The sequence below is a fragment of the Varroa jacobsoni genome, unplaced genomic scaffold (genome assembly GCF_002532875.2).
Source record: "Varroa jacobsoni isolate VJ856 unplaced genomic scaffold, vjacob_1.0 scaffold_721, whole genome shotgun sequence".
Taxonomy (NCBI): domain Eukaryota; kingdom Metazoa; phylum Arthropoda; class Arachnida; order Mesostigmata; family Varroidae; genus Varroa; species Varroa jacobsoni.
The window spans coordinates 146,044-174,021 of NW_019213623.1; the positions used below are offsets into that span (position 1 = coordinate 146,044).

The following is a 27,978-nucleotide window of genomic DNA, read 5'->3' on the forward strand; positions in this document are numbered from 1 at the left end:
TTTGTGTTAGCTATCAAATTCAACGTTTTCAGCGCCTGTTTTTTGTATTGTTCCTTACGGGCTTTCGCAGTCGATTCGATTAAGTGTAGCTTTATGTCACGCACACTGCTAATACCATTTACAGCTTAGATCGTATTATACACAATCGTGTTCCACATAGCTAGCTAGCTAACTCTTATCATCTAAACACTATCAAACGACCCGGCGCCCGCTCTATGAGGGTCATGTTTTCCCGCGCACTTTTTAGATAAAAATGAAATCGAATCCAAAAAAGCAACGTAAATGAATGTCCTTAACAGAGAGCACTGAACGGAGTTATTTATATAAAACCGGGATTATCGTTAGACACATCGAAATTAACTATATGACTTCGCCTATCTAGTGTAGGAGCCTTAATTGGTCTGATATAGTCGACTAATAGTATCGACTGATATTGTATAAGCTATACGTATTCAGAAGTGTATGAGGTCTTCTGACGCTACTAGCAACTAACTACTTACGCACCAGGTGTCCTACCCACGCTGTTATTACAATCGTTGTTATTGTTCAGTATTATAAAGCCATTTCCGTCAGATACTGTTTGCATACTATTACTGCGCGCGGTACCATTATGCGATGAAGTAACTCCTTACGTGTTAGTACCGTAATGCCTCTTATAGATGATAGGAATAACAACATGTTACAGATGAATGTAAGGGGGTAGCGTTCTCTTCCTGTGCCTTTCTTCCGACTGCTTTCCTAAAACTCCTCAGCCGTAGCATGTTACAACCGCCACCACGAGCATCACTAGCCCTGTCATTTAGGACTATTCCATCCATCAGTAGGCGCTCTCTCGGTAATTAGGCAAATTATCGTTCAGAAACGCGCTGGCATCCATCCCTTCCTTCCTTCCTTCCTTCCTTCCTTCGTACTCTCTTTTTCTGTGTTATCCTCCTTCTCTACGGACTCACTATCCAACAGAAGTCAGCAATGCCACGGCAAGGATGCATACCTTTCAGCCTTGCTTCTCCACTTAGACCTCGGTGTTACTAGTCGTTCTCGGTAAACCTTGCTGGCCTGTCCTGGTACTCAAACTCAGCAAAGCTTTCTCGTCCGACAGGTGGCCTATGGGGCCAGTTCGTGTATAGTCGCTGTTCATGGCAACGCCACTGCTATAATTGGTCGTCTGCTATACGCTCCCAATCCTAATCAATGTCCGTACTCAAAAGAGGGAGGTGTTGCAAAAGGAGGTGAAAATTACTGAGTCCTTCACGTCGTCCTTCTCTGTTTCAGCCTCTTTCCCCGTTCCCCTCCTTTAGTTGAAACGTTGCTCCGTAGTCTGTCCAACCGACACCACCCCCTCGAGCGCCTCATCGTATCTTGTTGGCCGTATCGCAGCGTCAGTCAATGGCTGAACGTCTTGATGAAGGTTGGGGCAGAGAAGCCAGGCGTATTACGGCAAGATTTAACTGCCCGTGAAGCAAGATGCCAGCTTAGTAGCCAACGCTAATGACAGCTGAGCGTGGCCAAGCGCTGATTCTAGCTGTGTCTAGGCTGAAACTCTCTAGTTCCCTGCTATGCAACTCGACAAGCGTCGTTTCGACCAGCGAGGCAACAAGCGGGGCGAACTGGCGGCAGCGAAAGTAGCCTCTTCAAGGCAGTAAAGGGCAGCCAGCCAGTGTAGCAGCCCACGCGAATGCCCCTAGCCTACCGACTTCCCTTTGAACAAAGTGTCCCACAAAAATCCTGCGAAGTCAAAGCTTCTAAACACCCCTTTTGGGTCGTCCCTCAATGAGACCCTGGGACAGCGATCGACAGGCAGAGAAGTGAAGTCATAAGGCTCCGGCTGGATTCAGCTTAGCTTTGCAAGCTAAGAAAGGGGATACCATACGATGTGTTAATATGGAAAGTGTACACGATCTGTGTATGGGGTACGTAAGGGGGAGACGCGACGCTGTGAGAAGGATAAGCGGAACGAAGACAGGCGACTCTTCGGGTCTCTTGCAAGTCGGGTTCCCCTTCTCTACGGCGAGCCCCGCTGCCCTAGATGAAGGTGGTGTCAACAGGTCCCTACAGCGATGAACTTGGTCGTGCGAGTTCAGAGGAAGCGGCTCCGCTAGGAATGCACGTCTGTCCACGCTCGGTCCAGTAGGGGAGGTGTCAGTCTACGAGAGGCGGAGTCCAATGAAACAGAGAGACACACACTCAATCCAATCTAACCTGTCGTGAGCCAGCGAAGGCCCTATTCGGTATTCTCGCTTTCGAGCTTCACCCGTCGTACAGCTAATTTGAGACGACTATAGTTAGAGTCCTTTTTCATGTGCTTCTCCCTAAAGGAGCACGCTTCAATAGAGGATGACTAGGTAAGACCTCGACGGCGGCGACAAGAACAACTTGAATACCGGAGCTCGGCAGAATTTGCTTGAAATAAGGTTAACATTAAGGTTGCTATAAGAGTGCATATGTCAGGCTCGCGTGGGTAAACAAACCGTGTTTTAAACCGTGTAGATGACTACGCAGCGCTGAAAGAGGTGATTAAATGTATAAGGTAACTCACAGAGTAATTTGGGATCTAGGTCCTTCTTGCATGAATTGTCAGCTTTTTTAATGAAAAACATATTGAAACTTAAATTACCAGTCCAGACACGTTAACCAATCAAACGTCAATAGGGTTTTGACGTCTACTGGACGTTGCCGTACAACAAGTACTCTCTAATAAACTAGTAATCACTGCTTTACATAATCCTAAAACAATAGTACACAGTACTATCATATTATAACATAATCGTACCAAACTTATCGAAATCATTTCTAGAAAATCAAGACAAGTGAGCAAGATAGACAGAGGAACCCTACCGCGTTTACGTTGCCCACGGCCTTGTCCCAGTAGTTCGCCTTCAACTAAATGTCACGCTTCACTTTTACAGCCATCATACTCTAACGCGTCTGCGTAACGTAACGCAAATTAACCCACCTGCGTCTCGGTGACGTTGAGCAACTTGGCCATTTCTGCGCGTTCGCTGGACGAGAGGTACTTCTTGAGCTCGAACTGTTTCTCGAGCTCGAAGATCTGCCGGCCGGTGAACGTGGTGCGTGCCTTCTTCTTGCGCTGTTGCTGAGCGAGCGCAGCTGCCTTGTCACGATCAGCGGGGCTCTGATTCTGTGAATTGGACCCGGGTCCACCGGGTCCAACCCCACTGGTCGTATTATCCGATGACGAGCAGTCGGAATCGACAGCTGGAGACGTGGTCAACGCTAGCGGCGACATTGGAGGACTGGAGTCCCCCAGAGTGCCAAGTGAAGGCGCTCCGATACCCATCAACCGGGCCCTTTTCGTTGTCCCGTCGACGCTCGTCGTATTGGTGGTCGTGTTATTGTTGTTGTTACTGCTATTATTGTTATTATTCAGGAACGCTAAAAGAGAAGATAACAGGAAAATAGAACAAGTGAGAAAGAACACAATAAACGTTAAAAACTGATCATATTGTGCTACTGAGAGGGATTTGTGGATACAGAGGTCTATGTTATCAGCTACATTAATGTCTGATCAGCGTGCATACGTCATCAGAGTTTGACACGTACTAACTTGTGAAAAATGATGTTCATGGTCAAGTATTTTATGGGTGAATCCGTGTACTACAACAGCCGGCTGCGTCAGAGAGCTGGAACCAGCAGGTTTCCAGTTCTAACCTGATAAATTGATGCGGTGAAAATTTCTTGATAATGCAAATTAGTATAATTTTAATCATTATATAATCCACAAAATTCGCTATTATGTCTCGCCTTTACTAGAACGAACTTCTCAAATCTTAGGCTCTTAGTCCCTAGTTAGGCCCTAGTCACCGAATGTATGTAAGGACATTATAAAGAAATTATGAAGCAGAATTGGATGTTCGCGACATTAATTTTTAGCACTTCGAGTAAACTTTGGAAAACCATGCACCATCTTTGCATATGTTCGATTTAGTCTGTTTTCGTTATTGGTATGCACCGAAAAGCGGGTGATTCTGATAGTCATAGCTAAATTGAAAGCACCGGCCTCGTTTGTGTTAAGTTGTTGGCCACCGGTAGTGAAGATGTATGGCTTTATCGAGCGAGTGCTCTATTGCGAACCAAAAGCTTAGGTAGAAAGAGGCCAGCTGGGCGTCGTCAGAGCTCTATCCGAAGTAAATACAATGTGAAATCAACAAATGATCCACACATGTACACACCCACGTACAGTGCTATCGCGTGCCCAATAGACACCTCACTAGATAGCGGAGGGCCCGCCTTAATAGGTGAAAATTGGGGGCAACAATAGGGGGTTATAATGCGCCTTCAGAGGATTCTTTTTCGACCGAAGGCGGATTCCCGCAACCCAGTGAAGACTTAGAGCCCCACCAACTAGCCGCATCAACAGCACAGTAAAAAGAATAAAGGTATTTGGGCCTCGACTACATGTTTTACCCCATTGTGTGTTGTTGTCTTCAATGTCTGCTTACTGTAAAAATCCCCTCCTATCCTATCCCCTCCTCTCCCGCCAAGGAGAGCGTTGAACAGACTGCTTTATCGGAGTTGACTGAAGCAAAAACAAACAGAGGGACGGACGAGTGTTGAAATACAGCCTCTCGCTTCGCAGCTCTTTTGGCCAGGAGGAGTTACCTCTAGCACGCAGTGTGGCGTTAAGCATGCAGAAAATTAGGCAATTGTCTGGATACGTGCAATGAACATGCCATGTTGGCACAGACCAAGAACAGTTCCATGCACCAGTTGACATGCTATTACAGACAATAATAGTACCACTTTATATGTGCCCCCAATAGAGTGGCTGGCTTGTGGGTGTAGCTTCAGTGTTTCGATCATCTTAAAAGATATGGTTCCGTATTTTAGTACTGGCTATAGAATATCTATTCGGAGAAAAATGGTATAACTTCAGATCGAATTATGCCCTTACAGCGATGCTAGTTAGCGATCAATTACATAACAATACTTTTATGTTGAAAATCAATTTTATGGGGATCCCAGTGGAAAAGCAGTCACGGAGGGTTAGGAATTAGTTTCTTATATAAAATAGATTTATATTTGATATATCATATCTATTGTATTATATCTTTGTACCAGTATAAGAAATTGGATCACACGTGAATTCTGCTAATTTGCCTATCCTAGTGAGAATGGCAAATGATGCAACATCTTTGCTTTAAAAACATTTTCTTTAGTTATATTGCCCACATTTCAACAACTATATTTATAAATAATTACTCAATATACTGAACTGTTTATTTGCTGTGCCGTTTCACCGCGTTGCTTCCATTGTGAGGCTTGGGTCTGTCGGGTTGCTATATCAACCCGAAGGTCATGAAAATAGCTCGAAGTAAAGTGTACCCTCACTCCTCAAAGAGCGCCTAAAAAAACCGTTTTTTCGTATATTTAAATTTACTAGTAGTACTGAAATTGGGGGCATTTCTTGCCCAGTGGAGTGAGTCCAGCAAACGGCGATGTTAGTGTTTTGAGCCTAAAAAATCAACATCACGTAGATACAATGCGGATGCCAGCTAAAGACGATCGGGACAACTGGTTCGACCTGTTTTATTAGATATACGTATATCCTAATGAGGATCTTCTCATGCGCCTTATTCTCACGAGCTGGCAGCCATGGTAGAGGAGAAGATAGCACCGCAAAGAAGGCTTGGTCTATCGAAGACCGACTGCCTCTTTTCCCCGCAAGAACTCTCACTAAGGGTCTATAATAGAAAAAACGTCCAAGTCAAGCGGTCCGATTTATGTAGCTATATGGACGAACGAACATCTGTCACAGCTCTAGCAAACAATAGTATAGTATATCCATTTAATTATTATGATTTCTTCCAGATAACTCTTCTGTGTAGTTGTTCGCATATAAACAGACCACTAGAAGTTGAACCCTGGCCCACTCGAGCTTTGTCGTGTCCGTCAACAATGTCATTGTTCGATAAACCCAAAGCAAACGGGTATTTCCTATCTGCTATTACAGCCTTAGCCAAGACGACGAACTCGTCTAATGACTATGTGTTTCAGTGCTGAACTGAGTGTCGCACCGCAATATCCTTCAGTATCCCGGAGCGCACCAACGGCGAAACGCTTTCTGGCACACCGCATTTTGTATCTACCTATCCAACGAGAACGGTCGCATAGAAATCATTCAGGGAAAACTCTCTACCTGTCTTTCCACGTCTCTCGCAATCTACCGATGCTAACGAAAAGACTAGACTCTTTCTGTGTTTTTCTTCCTGTGTTCCGTCGATGCTAGTACAGTAATTGTTCCCTTTAAAGACATAGGCTCCCTGTCTCCGTTCGGTTTTGAAGCAGCTATAGCTCTGGTTCTTTATTGAGATCTTTCCCTGTTTCTGGTACTAGTCATTAGGTATGTGTATGTGGGCCTGAGTGTCTTATCGTTCTGTCTTTCTTCTATCCTGCACAATCCGAAGGTATGGGTGGCGATCATTTGCCACTGGCGTTTATAAATGATGGCAACACCTGTAGCCTTCATGTATAATCGCTAGATAAACATCTTACTCGCGGCCTGCCAAGCAGAAACCGGTAATATCAGCAAAACGCCTTCAAGCGTGCATGCCTAGTGGGTAGTAAGCAAAGCTCTCAGGCTAGCCGATCTTCGTCGGCTTGTTCGCCTCCCTGGCTGGGCCGATCTTACAGCTACTGACGGCAACTGTTGCAGCTCGTCGCGATATGTTTTGTACGACGTCTGGCCTTTGTATAGGGTAGGGTCTCACGTTTCTATACTGTTATTATTTTCTGTGCGAGCACCCTTGCGCCCACAAGTGTGCAGTTCCAAGACGTCATCCGCGTGGTCTGTGGTAGCAGAAGGCAGAGAAGTCTTGCGGAGACATCACACTGGGTAAGTTGCTGTTGTGAGTAAAATATGTACAAAACATCTGTTACTTACACTTGGCATTCGAGTGTTCGTTGGCCTTTCATACTTTTGTAAGACTTAAGATGACCATCATCGCTCTCAACAAGAAATTAAAACGCAGTAGCAATTTTCTAGAGTACGTTCATTGAGTTCTCCGGGTATATCTCTACGAGTGCACGCTCTTCATACCTCCTTCAGGGTGGAAAAAGAAGATCATATTCCTTTGAAGGACTTGAATGATAGCCACAGCGGTGGCCTTTGAGCTGACTCGCGTTGCGTGTGCCGGTTGTATGGAGTGAAGTTCACTAACATAAGAAAAGAACAGCTTTTCTTTTTTACATTACTTCTACATTGCACTATCATATTTATAATGTATCAATTACGTTACGATCGTGACTCCTCTGACGCTTCGTACCCATACAGATATCGCCCGTTTGGAAACTAACGTCAGCAGATGTAGTATTGCCTATCATTCGCGATGCGTTTTACCTAAGCCGTATTTACATGTGCGCTAGCAATGTGTTACTCAGAGTTGTCATTTGCGTTATCATTATTATTTAAGTTATCCACTTGTAACTTTAAAATTGAACAACTTTTGAATTAGAACGCTTATTCCCCTAATATGCCTTAGAAGTACTCTGTTCTACTGTCTACACATTTGTCACAGTTTCTAGATACCTATGCAATTTTTTCTATCTACGGCTTTTCGAAATAAATCCGCAGTGGGATATGTTTCTCTACAAGTTACTTTTTTTAAGGCATGTAAAGCCTCCTAATCCCAGGGACCGAGATCGGGACGATAAGCGGGTTGAGTCCTACCTATATCGAGTACTTCTCTATTTCATGGAGAAGGTAATTGACACATGCAGTAAAAAATCAGGTAATTCCACTGCGTGCTTGCGATTGCCGTGCCAACAGTCTCTAAATTTCTTAGTTAGCTCGAAATCGTGGGCTAAGTTTATGCTTCTATTTTAGTGAGTACCTCATAATAGAAGATGTTTTGATTATTCATTGTCTACTTGGAATTTCCGCCGAACTCTAAGGGCAAGACGACCGTCTCACCTGGGCCTTCTCAGTCTGGCCATGGCTCATTTTTTGCAAGCGTATGTTTTTTTTTATTGATTAAAACTTCGCAAATTCTACGTAAAACACATCACTCGCATTTCCAACTGGTTCAAAAATTAATTGTGAATTAATTTTTCACTTAATTACCGCCGTTTTAGAATTCCGCTTGAAATTTTGTAACAAGTTGCATGTGAAATGGCAGTCTTGGTCAATAGAGCATTTAGACTTCCTTGAAAAGCCTTCCCAATTACAGCAGTGTGCTTTGGTCCTTTGGGCTTTGACATATGGTTACCTTCTCATAGGTATCCAACTCTCCAATCGCCGTTCCTGAAACGCTTGTATTATTTATATATTGTGCTTAGAGTTTCCTTGGCTAATGTCGTTACCAATCTTTGACGAAGGTTTACAACGTAGCCTCCGAAAGGCAAAAACTTGACCGTTGAGCATTAATTTCTGAATTAAAAAAAAACAAGAAAAAATTTCTCTTTTGAACTCTTTTGTTTGCCTGTGGTAAAGTGAATCGATTTCCAGTCACAGGTTCCTAGAAATCTGGGCTACCAGTCGAATGTCATCTGCTAGTGGAGCGTAGTTCAAAGATTACTCAATTTTGAAATCTGCTGGATTCGGTTGTTACATCTCAGCAACGTATATATAGACTTGGTACCGTGTATTGTTCGCCACCTTTTGTAGTGACTGCGTCAATTATTTACTATTCAAAGTTTATTTATCGACGTCCACACAGATGTTGACCGACCGCTATCGTTGTTACGGCTGCTGTTGGCCCGCTGCGACTAGCTGAACTGAACACTGGCTGGCCGGCTGGCTATCCCGCAGGCCCCTTCGAATCAAGCAGTTAATTAATAGACGTTTAATATGCTTCCTCATGAGGTTACCACCATTTCACTTCTATTACCTTGTCTTACCGCTGCTTCTTTTACCTCAGTCGCACGCGTTCTTCACTTCATGAGTCACTCTCCGCTATTCTACAAGTGGGCAACCGCAGTACAAGCAAGTGTCTATTGCTGTACTGTACAAACGATGCATGTCGAAGGGTCTATATCTTTCGAGGTCGAGAAGGCCAACATAGAGTAATCGAGGTACGCAGCAATCGTTCTAGCGCATAGGTATTTTGTGTTTAGCTGTTAAGCTTACTACTCTATACATAACCGGTATTTACCCTTTGTACCGTTTTAGCCAAGTGAAACCCGTCCGTCCGTGTGTGTATAGCGGAAAAAGCTCCTATTAGTAGTGTATCAGTATATGGGCGCAAACTGAATAGATGCTCACTAGAGAAAGAGTTTCATACTCGAATCGATGAGCAGACAGAGCGCAGCTCGCAGAATACGAGATGATACAATAGTACGGGTGAAACGGGTTTAAGAGACTCGAACGACTTGTTTCTATGGCCCGGTGCGTCCCGATGGCGAACGCTTTTTCAGAACGATGGCTTCTCTGTTCACCGAAATATATCTTCAATAGGTTCTTTGGTGGCCAAAACGTATAGAAAAGCAAATTGCCGCGCATCAACCGCATACAGAAGTTGTTTAAATGACACAGAGACAAAGTTTACATGGCAGTGCCGGTGCTCGAAAGAAGACGAAACATAATGAAAAGCTCGAGTCCTTGGCTGGCAATATGATGAGCAAACAAGATATCACTCATGATCGTAACGAATAGCAGTAGACGACGGTGATTCGCCGAAATTCATAGGTGAACTAGCTTGAAATGCTCTAAAATGACGTTCTATTAATACTATTTTAATTAGAGATAGATAGCATGGTTTAGATAAGTAGTTGCTCGATCGCTAGATGAAGCTAGAATCTGGATGCGTCAGAAGCACTTGCAAAGGGCATAATCATGAGCTTGTTTAATTCACCCTCGAATCACACCGAGCAACTGTGCTGGTTCACAGAAATAAATCTAGTGTTTAAAAAAATCAAGTTCGTCTTCTATGGAGCTGAATGTCAGTACTTATGTTTGCATCTACGGGTTCCAAATGTTCAAACAAGCGGATTTCTCGCTCAGTACGTCCGTTTCACTAGGCCTTGTATAGCTGAAAATAGCCGAACGGATATCCGTGTCAAGACGACGATGATTTCTCCGGTCACGTGCCATTTGTCAACAACAGGCATCATAACCGACCTTAATTACGACATGGTCCCTGTGGGGAGATCAACAAAGAGCGAGCAGTAAAGAAAAAAACTTACATCACCATTTTCCTACTCTTTCGTTCAACAGCACGACGCTGCTCTCGTTTTTCTGCGGAAAAGTTTTCCACTCGCTCCATGTTTCCTGCAGCTTTTCCTCATCCAAGACACTGTTTTTTTTTTCTCTACAGCCAACAGCGTCTCTGTGTGCAGGTATCATTGTAGCACTATATCCCATAGGAGATCACTGCAGATATCATCACGAGCCGCCACAACAAAAGCATCATCGCCCGCAGCTGTTAATGAGGACACAGTGTGATCGCCACTTAAAACAGACACAATTTGCTCAGCCATCAGCGTCATTTATACCCTCCTATATATGAACGACTACATACAGGAAGGGTGCTGTGTCCCAATAGAACAGTTAAACTAATCACCCACGCGCTCATCATAGGAAGATCACAGCGACCCAGATCATTCTAGCTGATATGTACATATGTGCTGCTTAACATGTACAGCCGGGAGAGCAGTAGGATAGAAAGAAAGACATTTGCATAGATGAAAAACACGTAAGAGGCCCGTGACTATGAACGACGTTGCAATGACGACAACGACCATTGGAATCATCGTACTTGACGTGAATGAATCAGTAAATCATCAATCCGCCGCGGTCCTATATGATACGAGCGCTATTTGACCAGAGTGTCCAGGAAATGAGACAATGGCGAAGACTGTGTTGTCAAGCTCTGATTGATTGATTGATTGATTGATTGACTAGCCTATGTTTTTATCACGTGCATGTATCGTTATCTTCACCGTAATGGTCTATGATAACAAAAATCGTTTGGGACGCTGTTTACCACAGTTCTTCCAAATAGTTTCTTTCCGACAGCAAATGTCTATCCACTGCCGCTGGTGGGCGTATTAAACTGATGTAGTTAGTGCAATAGCGTCATCACGCACCGCTTTTAGCGAGAGTGTACATATTAGCTGAACGCGTAGCAATCAGCTCTGAATATAGGCTAAACGGATGAACATTTCATCTTTCTAGTCGGCCTTTTTTTTTATGGAACATTCTCGCTTCTTGTTTCTCACAAATAAGCAGCCGTAGGCTCATTGGTGAGCAAGGTAATCGCCATCGTTGCCGCTTGTTAAGTTAGAAATCAATTAAAATAGCTTCCTTTAAGCCGCTACAGGGACGCCAACAGCTAGTGCAGGAACAAATAGTCCTGCCTTCTTCTTTTACTCCGTATCTTCCCACATGCAGTTAGATCGATAGACAGTGAATTGGCCCTGTTGCTGCTGCTGCCGCTTTTGGCATTGTTGCGTGTCGCCTATGTCATCGACAACGAACGTGAAATGCTTGTGGCAGCGTGACCTATACAGTCGAAAGACAAAACCTTTGCGTGACTCCAGCGGTCAGCAACGCTTCATTTATCCTACCCAATGTTTGGAATTGTTACTGTGGGTCCTATTTTGTGTTGTTGCTACTGCTGTTGTCGCCTCTCTATGCTTTTTCCGCTCCCTCATTCCAATAGCGGCAATTTGTCGGTACTGCTCAAGCAGACCCATAGGGCAGCGCCATATAAAACACGGATCCTTGTCGCATAAATGTCTTCTGCTTGCGCAGCGGTCTGTGAAGCCATATGACCGCCCGTTATTATCCGAAACAAACACCGAAAGTATATGAGCATGTGGTGAAATTTTGCAGAACGGCCATTGGCTTGACACCAACTGAGTGTTGTCGTAGGCACGAGCGGTGATTACTCGTGTTCTAAACGTATCTACTCAGAGGCCGAATGACAGATCTGCGAGTGGTCGTTGGCAATAGTTTGAAATGTGACTTATCCGCTTGTAGATGCAGCTAGTTCGTCTCTATCGCTCTGATTGCCTTAACGTGTGAGGCACCTCTGACTTAATTTGATGATAATTTTGGCAAATCAAATTTCGCGCGTCGTACCTTTTTCTTTTGTTTACATCTGAATCTTCTAGCACAACCGATCTGACTTGATTTAAAGATCAGAGAGCGATAGAAATTTATTCACGTTCGAATGATTCGTATATACATTCGAGCTACCGCGACGAACGAAGCGTGAAGAGACCTAATACCTACTCTCGTAGCTCCACCTGTCGTACGTATACCGATATAGTAACGCGCCTCATGCAGCACATTGCCCTCTGTCATAATAGTTTGCTTCTAATCCTTGTTAAACCATCGATTTCTATACAATACTCGATAGATGTTTGTGCCACATCGAAATAGGGTCTCCATCATCCGAGCATCGTGCAATACAAGCATGGCATAAATCCCGCTCGTAGCAATCCTTAATGTCTATGGAAGCACTGAATCGTTAGTGCGTTGCTGTTGGCTAGTACTAGTTCCCGCTGTCGCTAGAAATCCTACATCCGACCTGCTAGCCATCTGAACCAGGCTGCTGGATCTAAGCTTAATAACAAAAAGCAATAGAATACTGAAACGGAAAGACTGAGTGATTGAGTCTCGTCTGTCTCGTGGGTATCAATCACGGAATACGCACAACGATCCTGAATGATTATGATTTAACCGGCAGCATTAACAGCCGTAGCGGGATTAGATTAAGGGTGTGGTAAACAACGCAGCCATTCCTGCAATTGCGGTTGCGCTTAACTAGAGCTTCTATAGGACACATGTAGATTCAATCTGTGAAAGCAGTTCGCTCATCGTTGTACATAACCTAACGAGCAGTACATGTCCCATATGCGATAGATGTCACTGCTGCAGACGTATACTGTTCCCTGTTGATTTCTCTACCTACCTGAGATAGACAACACAAGCTCGGAAACAAGTAGCGCCTCACGTCACTGGCCGAACCAGATAAATGGGTCTCTCTTTCAGATGAAAATCATCGTCATGATCGATATGTATATGACTAACGAACGTAACGTTGAAGAACGAAATTTTATCCGAAGCAGAACTGAGACAGCCAAACTTCGATGGAAATGGGTTATCAGACGAAGCAATAGTTTAATAATTGCTAATATGGCGTTCGCGAATACTTCTAGTGTACAAGTACGCGTATCGTTTACCCGTTTGGTGGATTGGGACTTTTCTAGGACACGAAGGGATAGCGTACATTCAGTATGCAATTTGTATTCACATCTAATCAGCGTATTAATCAATAATGTAGGACCTTTTTTATCGAATGGCGTTGCTGTCTCCGCGAACTTTCGTATCAATTCAGATTTTACTACTTCACTAATGCTGTTCTGATGGAATAGCGGGTTAATTAGTGTCCAGCTTTGCCCTACTTACTTTTCTAAGGCTTTTTGCCTAAGATGTTCGCTACTGAGGCAAATGGAAGCGACAAAATAACATTACACAGATGCTGGATAGGGTTTTGATCAAACCTGCAGAGGGCACGCAGTAGGGTGCACAGGGCTCCTCACTTCTGTAATGTGTATCAAGGCCAGTAGAGGGGAACTCCGTGAGGAGCTTGAGGTCTTTATGGACCATCGGTCACGACGAGACCATGGCGACGATAACAACAGCAATAGCACTCACAACAGAAACGATAACCGACAGCGCAAGGGAAGGATAAGTCTATAAATCATGAAAGTGCTTTATTACCAGTCTGGCTCGGTCTAGTCCCATATCTGGCCAATGGTTTAGGCCACACCGCGTGGCCAATAGCTCCGGCGTGATGACATCGCCTTCAATGTAAGGAAGCGCGCAAGAGCCGAACATGCCGAAAGAGCATTCACCTTTGTTGCTCTCGAATCTTTTTCTTGTTCTTCTTCTGTCCTCTTTATTATTACCCCTATACGAGCGCAATCTGAGCTTCGTTCTTCTCGCTGTGTGTCGAAGGTTTGCGTTGTGTCCCCGGCTAAGCCGTCGCCAAAGTGGTCGGTCTCCTCGAAGCCTAAAAGGAGCAACTAGGGTAGACAGAGAGAGCGAGAGGCCTACGGAAACAGGGGGTGGACAGGGCAAAGCAAGCAGATAGCTGAAAGAAAACCTATAAGTGACAGCTATAGAAAAAGCGCAAGAAGCTTTTCTCATTCGAGAAAAAGTGTGAGAGCTGGCCGCCAGATGAGTCACTCACTCATTCACTCAGGCAGTCAGTCACCTACTGACGAATCGGTCGTCATTCGGTGGTGTCGTTGAATGAAGAATGCTAGCGCGGGCATCCTTCACAACCGGCGAGCCAGGCCGACAAAGGCTGTTTGAGACGAAAAGAGACTCCACAACGCTAACAGTCCCTAGAAACTACGGTCGACATCTTCGGTCGTTTGGTGCTTCGTGCACCATACTTCCACAGGACTAAAGCCTTCGCAATATCTAAGCATTGGTGGAGCCGATAGCTTACTCTACGATCCCCCATGAGCTTCCCCACGGACCCCTTGCCGTCATTTGCGCTCGTCAGACGACGATGCAGAATCCGGTACCGCACTCGCGTCCACTTGCGTTCGCCTCGCATTTTCCCTTACTGCTGCATTGCTGGTCCTGCTGTTGGTGTCGTTTTATGTTTTGATAGAGTTTCGTCATGTAATGTCGAGCGCCGTTGATATTAGCTAACAGTAGATTCAGTATCAGTCTGCCTCGACCGCGGGAAGGATCAAACAAGGCAGGCAGACGAATAGGCCATGATGTCCTGTATAGGGAATGCGAACGAGCCAAGCCAGTGAGGGCCAGTCGGTCTTTCCCTCCCTCACCCTCAGCCTCTAGTGCCTATCGTCGTGAGTTTATAGTCTTCATCATTGGTTGGTCGGTCGGATAATCGAGGCGCCGAGGAGTCGGTTAGTCGGCCGTGCTGAGAAGAAAGACAGGCTACAATGCACGGCCCGAACGCGCGATACTAATTTTATATGTCTAAAAGCCACAGCCACCCCGGAAACCCCTCGCCGGTGATGACGGCCGGTGTGTGGTGATGTTGTTGCCGCTGCGGAGTTTCTATTGCTGTCAGTAGCTGGTACCATCGGCTGGGATCTCGTCTGGGGGCTGAAGGATTCAGAGACGGGGAGCAGAGCACGAGCAGGACGATGGAAGTTCTACTGTTATAGAACAGAGATTCTTCGCGGGAAAGGGTCTTTTAACTGCACAGACCGCATTAATAGACAAACGCAGCCGTCGCACAAACGCATAAAATCACTATTATAATCTTGATTCACTCCGGACACTCTCTTTTTCCCCTATCTCTCACACATACTCCGCCTTTTTTTCCCATCTTCCTGGCAAAGGAAGCTGAACAAATTAGTTTTTTTACTGAGTGGAACACAAGGCTGCTGAAATTCAGAGTGTCCTGGTAGCATTATATTTGGGAAATACCAAAGGTGCCGTCCACCGCTGCCTGTAATGAGGACAAAAGTAATTTTATCGTCCGAATCAGCACTTAAATATACTTCACATAGATGCATGCACATACTCCTTTTCAGCAATACGACCGATTTGATGACTGCTGCATTCAGACGAAAAGATGATGCTGCTATACATATATATATATATATATATATATATATATAGTCCCAAAAAGTGTGTGCATAGTTTGAGTGATTATAATTTACTTTTATATTTAAGATTTTAATTGCAAGAATAATCTATTCCTACTATCTATTTGTTCTCCCTATTATTAGTCTCTAAAGTATGCCTACAATAAAAAGTCCAATAGCGTCAAGTCTAGAAAACGGGCGGGGTATTCCATGGGGCCTCTTTATCTGATCCATCTGTTTGGAAGATCCTCGTCAAGGCTATGTCCTCACGAAAAGATCATAGTTTGCAGGAGTCCGTACTTCTAGAAATAAAATTTACCATCTACAGCGAACTTCTACCGAATACGAAGTAAAACCGACGCTTACGGTAAATTCAAATAATTGACACCAGTCATTAGGCTGTCGAAAATGACTGGTTTTCTGCTTGAATTGATGCACTACAGTACAACTTATGGTAAATTTAAATAGTAACTTTACGTAAAATTAAAATATAAAGTAAGTGAAATTATATCGATCAATCGTGCTATCTAATTTAACGTAGCTTCAAACAGTCTGTGCACATTTTATCAAGCATCACTGGCAGGATTGTCGTCTTCGATCTCCATTAGTAGTAGATACGATCGTTGAGATGTAGCTGGTTCATTCATAATGTCGAAAAATGCGATGAACGTTCGGTTTACTGAGGCTGAGCTTACTTATTATCTTACAGATTTTGGTAAAACTTTTTAGTATACTTATTAAAACTTACTAATATCCTTGGTCTTTTGACTATAAACATCCTAAGCAGTTCAACCCGCTATTCTCTTACGTACATCTGGCCTGAAGCCGTACGCAATATGGCTGCTGTAGTCTTGCTACATTTCGGTAATTTTAATAGCATTTTGGAATAAACCTTCTTTGATATAAACTTAACCTTAATGTGCTTATTGTTATGTTCAATTACATCCAGCAAAGAAAAACAACAATCAGAGAGTCATGACTTATTAAACATTTATGTATATATATGGAGAGAGTATCGAAGCGTTCGCGAGGTGCCCTAACTTGAAGGTATTGTGGTTCGATAAAATGAACTGACTCTTTTTAATGAGGAATAACAGGCCAGACATGAAGGCACGCGGCGAAATCTATGCGAATAAAGCTATTTCTGTTACTTCTTAAAGGCACAGAAGCTTTGGGCTCCCTGGTAACTAGCTGCTATAAAAAAGCAGCGAAATAGGTTAGGTAGAACAATTCCCTTACAGTTTAGGGATTTAGAGACGCCATGTTGTATTCCGTTCCTATTGAGCTCAAAACTATCGACTTCACATTCACAAAACTTATAAAAAAACTGTTCCTTAGCTACAACTAAGTGGTAGTCAACTTGTTGAACAGCAATTTTTGTACTGTTGAAGTTTACACGCATTATTGGCGAATGCATTTCCCTCCCTGGCAACTTTATTCTTTTCTATTTTAGTCATTGCTCTAACTTGACGGTTCATTTAATAAGACTTATTATTCTATATTGACGTAGGTTGCCTCGTTATAAATATTTCGTTGTATATGTGGCGTGTAAAGGTAAGGTAACGGGCATTCTAAGTGAGACACAGTACTTTGGAGCTTGAATCGGTCTACCGTACTTATTCCACCTGGGCAAGCAATGACTGCTCCTGTACATAGTAGGTTATCACTGGGACACTCCTCGAGAGTCAGTGTCATCCCCTGGAGACAGTCTTCCTCAGTCAGATAAAGGCAAAAGCGGCTATTGCCCACCTTATTATTCACACAAAACACTAGCTTTCAATAGCCAAGATTTCACTTCATGAAGACGAAATGCAGCTTCCACTATTACCTTCTCCATAAAGTATAAGCCGGCGGGGTTGGCAGCCTGTCGAGGGGGGGAATACTCTTTAGAGCTCAGATTTCAGAGAATGACTGAGGTGCTCTTTCCTGGCGTTGCTTCAATTGCTGTCCATCATCGAAACTGCGTGCAAATGCTCCGACTTGGTCCTGTACTCTCAACTGAAGCCCACGGACTTTGAAATGTCCGTTTTTAGCGCTTCCCGCAGGCCCATTTCGAAATAGAGGCGGCACGTCATCGATGGAACAGGTTGACGATGAGTCTGCAATAGGGTAGAGTTTAGGTCCAAGGCATCTCATGGAAAAAAAAAAAAGGAATTTTGAAGCAAGTCCACGCCGAACAAAGAGGTCTTAAGTAGACGTATTAACGATAATGCATGCATTAAAAATCGCAATTATCCAAATACCGACACTTTGAGAGATATATAAAAATTCATAGAAAAGTTGTATGTGTCTGTAACCATATCAGAGTCGCTCATCTCAGGATTGGCTATAACGTATAATGAAATTGCAAATTCGTACATAACAACTTAGGCCATATTTGATACCTTTTAGTTTAGAAGTAAATGAGAAAACCTGTCATGTCTTTCACTCAGAAGATGAGGATATAGAATAATATCTATTTATATGATTTCTATATAACGCTGTCCAGTACACTCAGATCTTTGTATATTGGTTCTTCCCTAGAGGAGCTCACCACACACTGTACTAACAACGGGCTTAATGCCGCCGGGTCCTATCTTTCTCGGTCCGCAATGAAGTGTATTGTCAGTAACAAAGAACAAAACAGGTATATATAGACAATGATTGAGGTTACACGATCGATGTTGAAATTCAATATTGTTTTTGGGATCAGACAAAGAAGCGTGGCGGTATTGAAGCAATTGTCTCTTCTGCCATGCCCAAAGAGCGTTTAGGAAAACTTGAAGGTAGGTACGATAAGATGCAGTTACAACAGGAAAGCAGTTGAGACAAGTAGGGAAATGGAAGGCGCTCAGCTCTCGAGAAGGAAGTGTATTCATGCTCCATAAAATAATCGCTCCTATATTTTAGAATCAGTCGCTTCTGTTCCTTATTCACTTGTCGTCTGTTTTTTCTTCTTTCCCATCTCCCACTCCCAATCGACTGGCCTTTTCTTTGCGACCTATGCAGCAGAATCCAAGCGTGCTCCTTAGGTCTTCCGAGCACTCTTGTTTTCCGCAGTCTGATCTCGTTCTCAGAAGCACACAGAAAGCAGGACCCGCTGTTATCCCTGCTTGCGCCCTCTGCCCCTTTGAGCGAGTGGAGACAAGTTCAGAGGGGAATGTCGGGGTTCAAAACAGCCGCGGCGCTGTCACTGCATCGAATTTCAGATAGCAGCTATAATCGGCTGCGTCCTGCTTTTGGCGGGCTTTGCGTCAATAATGGCAAGCCAAGAAGCACAAAGGTACAACGGGGCGACTTATGCTGGCGGCATCATGCTGAGAAGGAATCGATACTTGTACTCTCTGTTTTTTTATCGAGATTTTGAATGATTTTAGGTGGCATCGAATATATATTTGGATATCGTTTTGAAACAAAGACGCATAACGGACGTATAACGTTACCTTCATGTTATTTGGTGAAACGAGTCGATTTTGTTCGCTAGTTATGCCTTTTCGCTGAATCAGCCAAAGTTGACTTCAATTTATATGAAATCCACGCGCAGAAGCATCATTACATCGCGATTCTTAGAAATTAATTTCCGATAATGGAACTGTCTGATCGAAGTGATTGCTCTTAAAGGTTTAGCTCAAATAATTTCCTTTGATCGAAGTATGTGAAAGCAACTCTGGCCATAGGTACGAAGATGCGCCAAATGTTGTTTTTCCGATAGGCCATTTAATTGTACGTTCTAGTATATCTGTATGAGAAAAAATGCAAGCACAGCCTGATGACCAGTGTTTATTCATAGACAGTATTAACGGTAATCCTCCTAGGTAATGAGAGTCGATTGCTAACAGTGCTTATGCAAAGCAGCCTCAAGCTTCCCTCGATTGGCTAAGTTTGAAGGGGTTCTTCAAAGGAGCATTTCCTTCATGGTGACGCAAGCGAAGAGACGGTCGCGACCGAAGTGTTGTGATGGTCCCCGTCTCGGTCATTTCGTCCTAGAGAAGCAAACACCTACGATCAGCATCCTAAGGTCTGCAACTCGTACGGCTCGAGACGTTCGTAATTTCTAGCCAATTCTGTATTCGCCGCTATATATACACCAACGGTGCCAAATCCAATATATATCATGGCGTCAATCGTCTACTAATATTTCTATACAGACTGGTAAATGCATAGGTTGTTGCTGTGGGAGAGACTATATGTGAAATCTTATAGGATGCTTATCAGTCGGCAACACGAAGGCGCATCATGTCAAGCTAGTCTTAAGCCTTTCGCAAAGCTCCTGCTACATAGAAGGGGCGGGACATAAAATTTTTCATTTATCTAGGCAAGGCAAGTCAGGAGAGAGATAAGTTGCTACGCGATGGAAAGCGCGCGTCAGGGGCAGGTCGGAGATCTAAACTTATCGTAGGAACAACTTATTCCACATATGTTCAGTGTCGGTGGCGCGGCTCAGCAGTTTGGGGCAAAGTCGACAAACGTATAATTCATAGCTTATTATGTCAAAATATTATCGCCAAACATAGGAAATGAAAGAATAAACATTAACAAACATGTGAGACTGTTGAGAATATGAAATCGAGGGAGGACATCTGTATGCCCAGCTCGCACAAGTCTCATACACCAATTAGACGTGTGTGCATGAACTCTGAGACTGAATCGGCTAGACTTATTTTAGCTAGCATAGGCTGGCTTATAGGACTATACAGGTTTTTATTGCCTGCAGAGTACTTAGACGTCGAACGAAGTAAAGGCATTAGAGTAAAACTATTCTTTGATAGGTATCTTTTCCGAGAAGAACAATTACCTGCGGGCAAGGATCTGGTTGAAGAACCTAGTCGGTATGAAGAACTGGGCGTGCCATGGTAGTGCAAGAAGCAGTTTTATTAATATCTCCCTCTGATCACATGGAAGACACCGTTTTCATCGTCGTTCGAGTTAATACCTGAATTGGCGTGCACTGCCCCAAGAGCTCGAGTGGAGAGGGGTCTTCACATCCGTTCTCTTTGCGGCCGGCCGCTTCGGAGATCTTTTCCGCTATTCATATTTCTTTACTCTTATCACGAGCTTCGTTTAAATTCTTTTCTGTTCAACATCTTCCGCCTTTCCCATTGCCACAAAACGCTCACGACACCGCCATCACAGACGTTGTTGAACACGCTGCTGCAGACGCGAAAGTAAAATGAGGTAAAGTGCTGAGCCCCCACCGCACTCCATGGTAAGCTCATCGAGGCAGGGTCTTTGATGAAGAGCGGAACGGTAAACGAAAGTTAGAGCAGGTAACTCTGCTACGTCAAAAGGCCATTTTATGCAACTGAGCGTTAACTAAAGGTGGCCTTGCTAGAAATTGAAACAGTTTGAGAGTTTGGACGTGTTCGCCGACCAATGTTTCCTCTACGGCGCATGAAGTCTGTAACGAGGGTGATCGCGACGGTAATTCATTACGGAATAGAATGGGCCTTTTCTTTTTCTCTATCGATATCCACGCTAGGTAGGAGAATGTGATAAATGCTACTCACGGCTAAAAAAATATCCAAGATGTTTAAGTAATAATAATAATAAGTATCCAAGATGTTTAAAATGTAAATTAAAATTAGTTGTATCGTTTAGCAGGTTGCTACTGCTTTTTGACACTCCACAACATCGTAAAAACGGCACGATGCATTACGACCTCATAAGCAGCATTTTGAGTAATCAACGTATTGCACCGATACGTCATTAAATTGCTTGTGTTCTTATTAAGGAAAAAATAATAATGGACATCGCAAATATATGTCGTATTTATACGTACTTAAAAAGGGTAAGAAAGTCATCCATTGTACTAGACTGTACAAAGCATCCAATTTGATCATTATTCAATAGCTATAACAGATATCATTTACGTCTTTCTACATGCATAGCGTAATGCGATGACCTGTACAATCTTCGAGCTTGTCGTGTGTCATTCCTTTGACAGAGGAAGTCAGGACACCATACTCCGATGGGCGATAAACGTAGGCAATTATTTTGTGATGGTGATGCTAGTGGTGGAGGCGGCTCCGCCCACTTTGACGAACTGATGAGTGCAGAAGGCGGTGGGAAGAGATGCGGCGAGAGGAACAAGGAGCGGGTCGATTCAAGCCGACAGTTTTGGAATTGCGGAACCAGCCAGCCGCCAGACTTGATGACCGTCAACTGTCTTATTCTCTCTTGTTTCTTGATCCGCTCGCTTTCCATTTGCTTGCCGCGTAGCTTGTGGAGTCGCTGTCGTGATCTTTGTGCTGCTTCCCAACAGCATCCGCTCGGCAGCTTCCGCTCTCCTAGCTCTGGAGGTCGCTCGATTCCGCCACATTATCCCCACTACTTGATCACGGCCCTAATGGACCTGCAATGCAGATTTTTCAGGTTTTATCATTGGCCCATGCCAGCAGTCGTCATCAAATTCGAAGGCAGGCTCCTACGAATTCAGATGCCACAAATTCGACCCTTTTTCTCTACTTCACAGCATTTGAGGGACCGATCTCCCATTCGAGTCAAAGCTTCAGTGTTTCTCCTGCCCCTTCCCTCCCTATATCAGTTTCCATTCGTCTTTTTGAGCAACTGCCACTGCATTTGGCGATCAGGAATTGAGCTTCCGCTGGCTGGCTTGAGGATCTTCTTGCCTCGCAAGGGTTGGCGCACCTACAGGAAGGAACTGAGGTGATCTTTGTGGGAATCTTACATGGAATAAAGGCAACGGCTAATTCCTCTCTCCCTCTCGCGCGCCTTTGCTTGCTGTTTCTCTTTCGGACTCCCAATTGGCCTTTTTGTGCGTACGTCCTCGTCTGTGTCGGCCACCTTTTCCCATTTAAATGACGTCAGAGGTCCCCAATACAGCAAATTTTTGGCAGGGTAGTACCAATCGTGTTTTACTTGTTCGATAGTTTGCCAAAACCCAGTGGCGCTAGTAGTAATAGTGCTAACAGCTATTCCCTGATGTTGGAGTGTGGTAACAGTGCCGGAGACGACACAAACTTGTCTAGGGCACCACGTCCTAGCTGTTCGTTTGAGGCTTTTTTCTATGTTTTTCGTTTTCTTTTCTTCAGCCCCTTCGCCGATCCTCCCGTGATTCTTTCATTCTTCATTGTACCTAAATCTTTTTTTCTCTAGTTTTGTCCTGCTTCATCGTCTCTCCCTGCCTAGTCAACCTTTAGCCCTGCAATAACACATATGCTGCCTTGTGACCGCCCTGCATTACAGCTCCCATTCCACTGTCAACTGGCTAGTCTGATCCCAACGCCAGTGAATGTCTCTTTGCTTGGGACTTTAGCTGACCCTGTGCCAACGGGTAGACAAGCAACAACCACTTTTTCTCCGTTACTACCACTACCGCCATCCCCCACTGCTTGCGTTACTCCAGTAACCCCCATCTCCAGCTAAGCTTTTTGCATGCAAGTACTATCTCACTGCTGCTACTGCTGTGCCTGTCGCAGCTTCTGTTAGAGTGAAATTGTAATAAAGAATGTATTATCACCACTAGTCCAACGGCCTTTTTGCTTAGATCTTGCCTTCTTTGTGCCGCCGCTATGCCGACTGGAGTTCCTATTCCCGCTCCGTTCGTTCCCCTTAATTCTCTTCGAAAGCCGCCCGCTTACAGCACGTCCACTTTGCTGTCTCCCCGCGACGATCGCCACCGCCCTTGCCGTAGCTGCGCCGGCTACCTTTACCACCACCGCTACCACTATTACTATTACGACTTGGCTAGGTGAATTGCGTGTACAGGGACGCGCCACGTCGTCTATTGGACCTCATCCGTCCCACCCGCTGAACCGTTGTGGCTGGTTCAATAAAAAGGCCGGTAGCAAAGAAGGGCAGCCGATGATGAAGCGGCAGTTCAGCAACGACGAAGACGACGTTGGTAGTTCCGTGTGCTCTGATGATGGTAGTGATGGCTGGCGAGGCAAAATTTAAATAATCATCTTTTAGCCTTAATAGGAGTTGCCAGCGCTGGTCTAGAAGCGACCGCACTTAGTTGCCGGCAGCCGTACGTAGTTGGGAAGAAACGGTGGTTCTTCAACCGCCCCAATAGGGTCGGAACTGCAGCTCTGAAGGAGGTATAGGTCGTCGGACTCGACTGGGAGAAGGACGGACAGCCCGAGTAGTGGCGGCGGCGGCGGCAATCTGAGTGAATAGCAAAGTGGTTGTGAGCTAGCTAGTAGGACTATGCGAAGAGTTGCATAGAAGCCAGCCCAGTAGCCAACCGCCTTTGTTCTATTTTGCTCCAACTTCCCGCTCTTTGCCCCGTTGTCTTTTCCTTTTTGCCCCTTCTTGCAGGTCCATTTCATCTGCATCAGCGCTCAAACGCTGGCGTCAGCGCCGGACGCCTTTCACCCATTCTCAACCAGGCCGAACCAAGCCGAGCGCAGCAGGGTGGGTTCAATTTAAAGCACATTATTTGAACAAGTCCTCCCACCGACTAGGTCGGCTGGCGGCCGACGACCCCAACCCAGACAGACTAAACGATTTCTGCTAGTTCGAATCGTGGCGGTAGATAAGAGATAACAGCGATGTGCGGGGGAATGCGAGAAAACGCGCACTGGGGATCATCCAACAACCCATAGAATCGTTGATATGATTTGAATTTGCGTGGCGGCGGTGTCTGTGCGCACGGCGTTGTGATCTAAAGGACGCGCAGACCCAGTCGCCGACTTTGTGTGTCGAGCGCAAGATACCATTCAATAGCGGCTGACGAATGGGGCAGGTCGCCGTTTTGTAGCCCGGATACGACTGAATAACCCCATCGATGCTTGGACTCTGGTGGCTGCACATTCAGAATCAGTTACTACTGGATCAGTCACTACAGGATCGATGGCCGAGAAAGGTCGTGCACAACAATCACAGAGTGACATGAAATGAAGGTCTTTATTGTCGTCACCGACGTTCAACATGTTCTCTTAATGATTGCTCATGAACTTAATGGTGCGTCTTCAGTCTCATTCATTTTTATTCTTATATTTTATTATAATTTAATTCTATGCTTTAATTCATCTCATCTCTATATTTTAAGCACCTGTATACGTGATTTTTGGTCCAGCTGCTAACATAACATGCACCCAAAGCTCGGGAATGAATTCAGTTATGAAGGCAAACCTCTTACCCAAATAAAACAGTACTCAAAATCCGAAAACTGCCATATTTTATGATTGCGAAAAAAAGGCCAAAACACTTTTTGTGATTTGCGATAAGCCAGACATTGCTAGATGACGCCCCCTTTTCTGTTGCCGATTCACGAATAAGATTGTTTATATGACGACAAAGCAAAAATGATATTGTCTTCCTAAGAAATGAATGTGGTCATTATTTGTTCGACCATTGCGGTTGAAACTGCTCCGGTCGAGAAGTGTGTAGATTCTTAAGAAGTTACCACCGACTCAGACCGTTCCCAGAGACTAGAAAGTTTGCGCAGTGTGGTCGAGTGTTGTGTTCGTGTCGAAGATCTTTTTTGGTAACAAACATCTGGTGGTAAACAGAAGGCGTGCCCCTGGTGCTTAATGAGCAAACAGTATACAGCGACTAACAGAAATCGAACGAATTAGTCACTGCAGCGGCAGTTCGATGATCCCGTTACTTACGTAAAGGTATACTGGTCAGAACGAGCCGACGGAAACGTTGTGAAGACGATTTACACGTAAGACAAAGAAGGAATCAAGGATCGCCATGTGGCAAACTTATCTAAGCTTTAAACATAATATTATATATGAAACACGTTTTAGATTGAAAATAATATTGGAAAAAATTTAGATCTTTGTCCGCGTAAGGTCAGACGCATGCTAGACACTTACTATGAATAATTAAAATGCCCATATTGATTGAAAATTAAACGCAAGTATTTACTTAATCCTAAGAAGCATATTACTATAATTCCTTATCTTTAACATGTACTTTTACTATATTCACGCCATACTTGCATCCGTATATATGACAGGTACAGACGATATAATTGACCATAGATACTTCCAGCGCTATTGCTGTTATATCAAGACAATGTGTAGGACAAATATATCGTATCTGTACCGGTACGTCGTCACAGCAAGTGCTGCCAACGAGGACAGTGTGGATCGTCTGCACCAAGATATTAATCAAAACAAGAATGGCTTGTATATGGTGGGGTATCTGATAGAAAATGCGGAGGGAATCGCGTTAGCGCCAAAACTACCATTTCTTCACTACCCGATAACTGGATGAACACCTTGGACATATAGTAGTAGGTGTTTATGGCGGATCGCAAAAGCGTCCGTCCAGGGTCACTTACGAACGTTTGCTGGGTACAGTTCAACACCAATTCATGTTCGTTGCCTGCAGCAATGTGACATGGGATGGGTTCAAGACTCGTTTCCGTGAGAAGCATTATCTCATGCGAGGCTATATTATGCGTAGGTCCCAGAAGGTGATAAAAACCCTACGTGTTCACCTAGAAGGAGCGGTTTCTGCTGGACCGTCTGTCTTCAAGGGTGCTTCCAAAGTTTGCACGTGATGATCAAATGCATCGAGGTAAAATTGTTGCTTTAATAGTAGGTCGTGCTGGGTCGCTTCCAGGTCAGGAATCTTAGTGCTGCTAATAGCAGCCGGTTGTGGCGCATCGCTCAAAACGGAACAAGGGATTCATCTCCGATGCAAAGCTTCCGATGGGCCGTACCGAGGAGTTGCGAGGCTTTAAGATCTGTAGAATGCAGCGGACAGACTCTCGTCTGAGCGGAGTCATCGAAAAACTCGATGCACAAGCAGATGTCTAGGCAAATGAGCGAGCTCCTGTTTCCATCGAAAGGAGCATAGCGCTGTTGCGGATCGCGCGATCCCAAGTCAAAGGCATGATCATGTCCTACCACTTCGGAAAGTCCTACGCTTAAAAAATTGTACAGCAGTTACTGAATCGAATCAGAAAGATGGTAACTAGATGTGAAGGTTAATAAAGTTTAAATCCTAGGGGACCGAAGACGTGTATTCCGGCGCTTGTCTCTATACGGGGGTACCTATAGTTACGAAGGAGATCGCTGCTCCAAAAAAAAGCTGAAATACGTATATTTAAGCGTCAACGGTCATAGTGTCAGCAGGCGCAGAAAGAGATTCAGTTTGCGCAGGATGCAGAAGAACTAGCTCAAAACGCAGGCGGTCGTAGATGTTCAGACAGACATTTGGGTAGCTCGGTTGAGTGTTACGGCGCGTACCAACAATATTTAGTTCTAGGTATTTTGCTACTGGTGTATAAGTATAAGGTGTAAAAGAAATAAATAGCATTTGCGCCGATATTAGTGCGTCGTCACTACAATATATATATATATATATATGGCCTCTCGCTGCCCTAAAGCGCCCTAAAGTGCCCGTTTCTATCACCCGATTATTCAGACCACTAATAATAGGGTCCCCGCATGATCAGCAGCTGCTGCTGGAGGTGATCGTAAGACCAGCACATTTCGAGAGAGCTGGCTCGTTAACTAGGAGCATGAGCGCAGTTCCAGAAGCTCTTTGCCCCACTAAATCCAATCTGTCCGCGGCCATGTGGGCCAGTGCCCCGTTTTGCCCTGCCCGTTTCCCATTTTGCTCCGCATGTGCAATGTCTCTATTGCCTATTGGCCCCTAACATCCCCGTCACTCCCCAAGAGCTCTTGCGCGTTTTACCGGCTTCCACCGCTCCCGGACGGTTGCCTCCCTTTCGCGCTCTGCTTGCCGCCCAACTCAGTTACCCCCCTATACGTTGTTCCTTTTTCCATCTAGTCGACCTAGCTCCCATCTAGCCAACCTCTAACTGGGCTTGCTAACAAGCCGCCTGGGTCATCGAGTCGTTAACCGACGGCCACTAAGACAGCCGCTGTCCTCAAGCAGCAGCCCCGCGGGTCGTTGCCGGCCGGCGCGCGTTCCTCCCTGCGCAGCTCCAGCGATACTTTGCTAAGTAAGCAGACATTATTACTTACTTAACGCTGCTTTCTCTACCGTTACCGGCGGCGACGGCAACGCCGGATCGGTATAAACGAGTGGATCCGTATGATAGACGCTGGTAAACTAGCTTACTTGAGAAACAGCGCCATGAGCGCTTCAAGAAAAACCCGGGCGAGAAGGAGCGGCTTACCTAGCAAGAAAGACTGCTGCGCGCTAAAAAGGCATAACGCTACTGTAAGGAAAGCAAGCGGGCTAAAGCAGGAAGGGGAGAAGTGAAGGGAACAGCGAAGTACAGGACGGCTATAGTAAGCAAACGACGGAGGCCACGACCGACGGTCAGCAGGACATCAAGTAAGTGAAGCAAGCGCGCGGAGCTAGCAGTAGCGGCGCCACAAGCAGCCATGTCGATCCCTTGACTGTGGAGTGAGGGAATGGGGAAACGGGGCTGATTTCGGGGCGGCGGATGCAGGCGAGTGTTTCGCGAGGACGCTAGTTAAATTAACTGGAACACGATCTCGCGCCGCGACGCCGAGAAGAAGTTCTGCGCTTCGAGAGAGAGAGAGAGAGAGAGAGAGA

The 27,978-nt window shown here is 44.9% G+C and overlaps 1 protein-coding gene across 1 annotated transcript in view; it reads right to left on the bottom strand.

Annotated features, from left to right (window-relative positions):
* Nucleotides 1–27,978, bottom strand: part of LOC111262981 (uncharacterized) — a 96,330-nt gene that overhangs the window by 48,803 nt on the left and 19,549 nt on the right. The window contains exon 2 of the mRNA XM_022837650.2: nt 2,954–3,393. Within this exon, the coding sequence (XP_022693385.1) occupies nt 2,954–3,393 (440 nt within the window). The remainder of the gene's footprint in view (nt 1–2,953; nt 3,394–27,978) is intronic.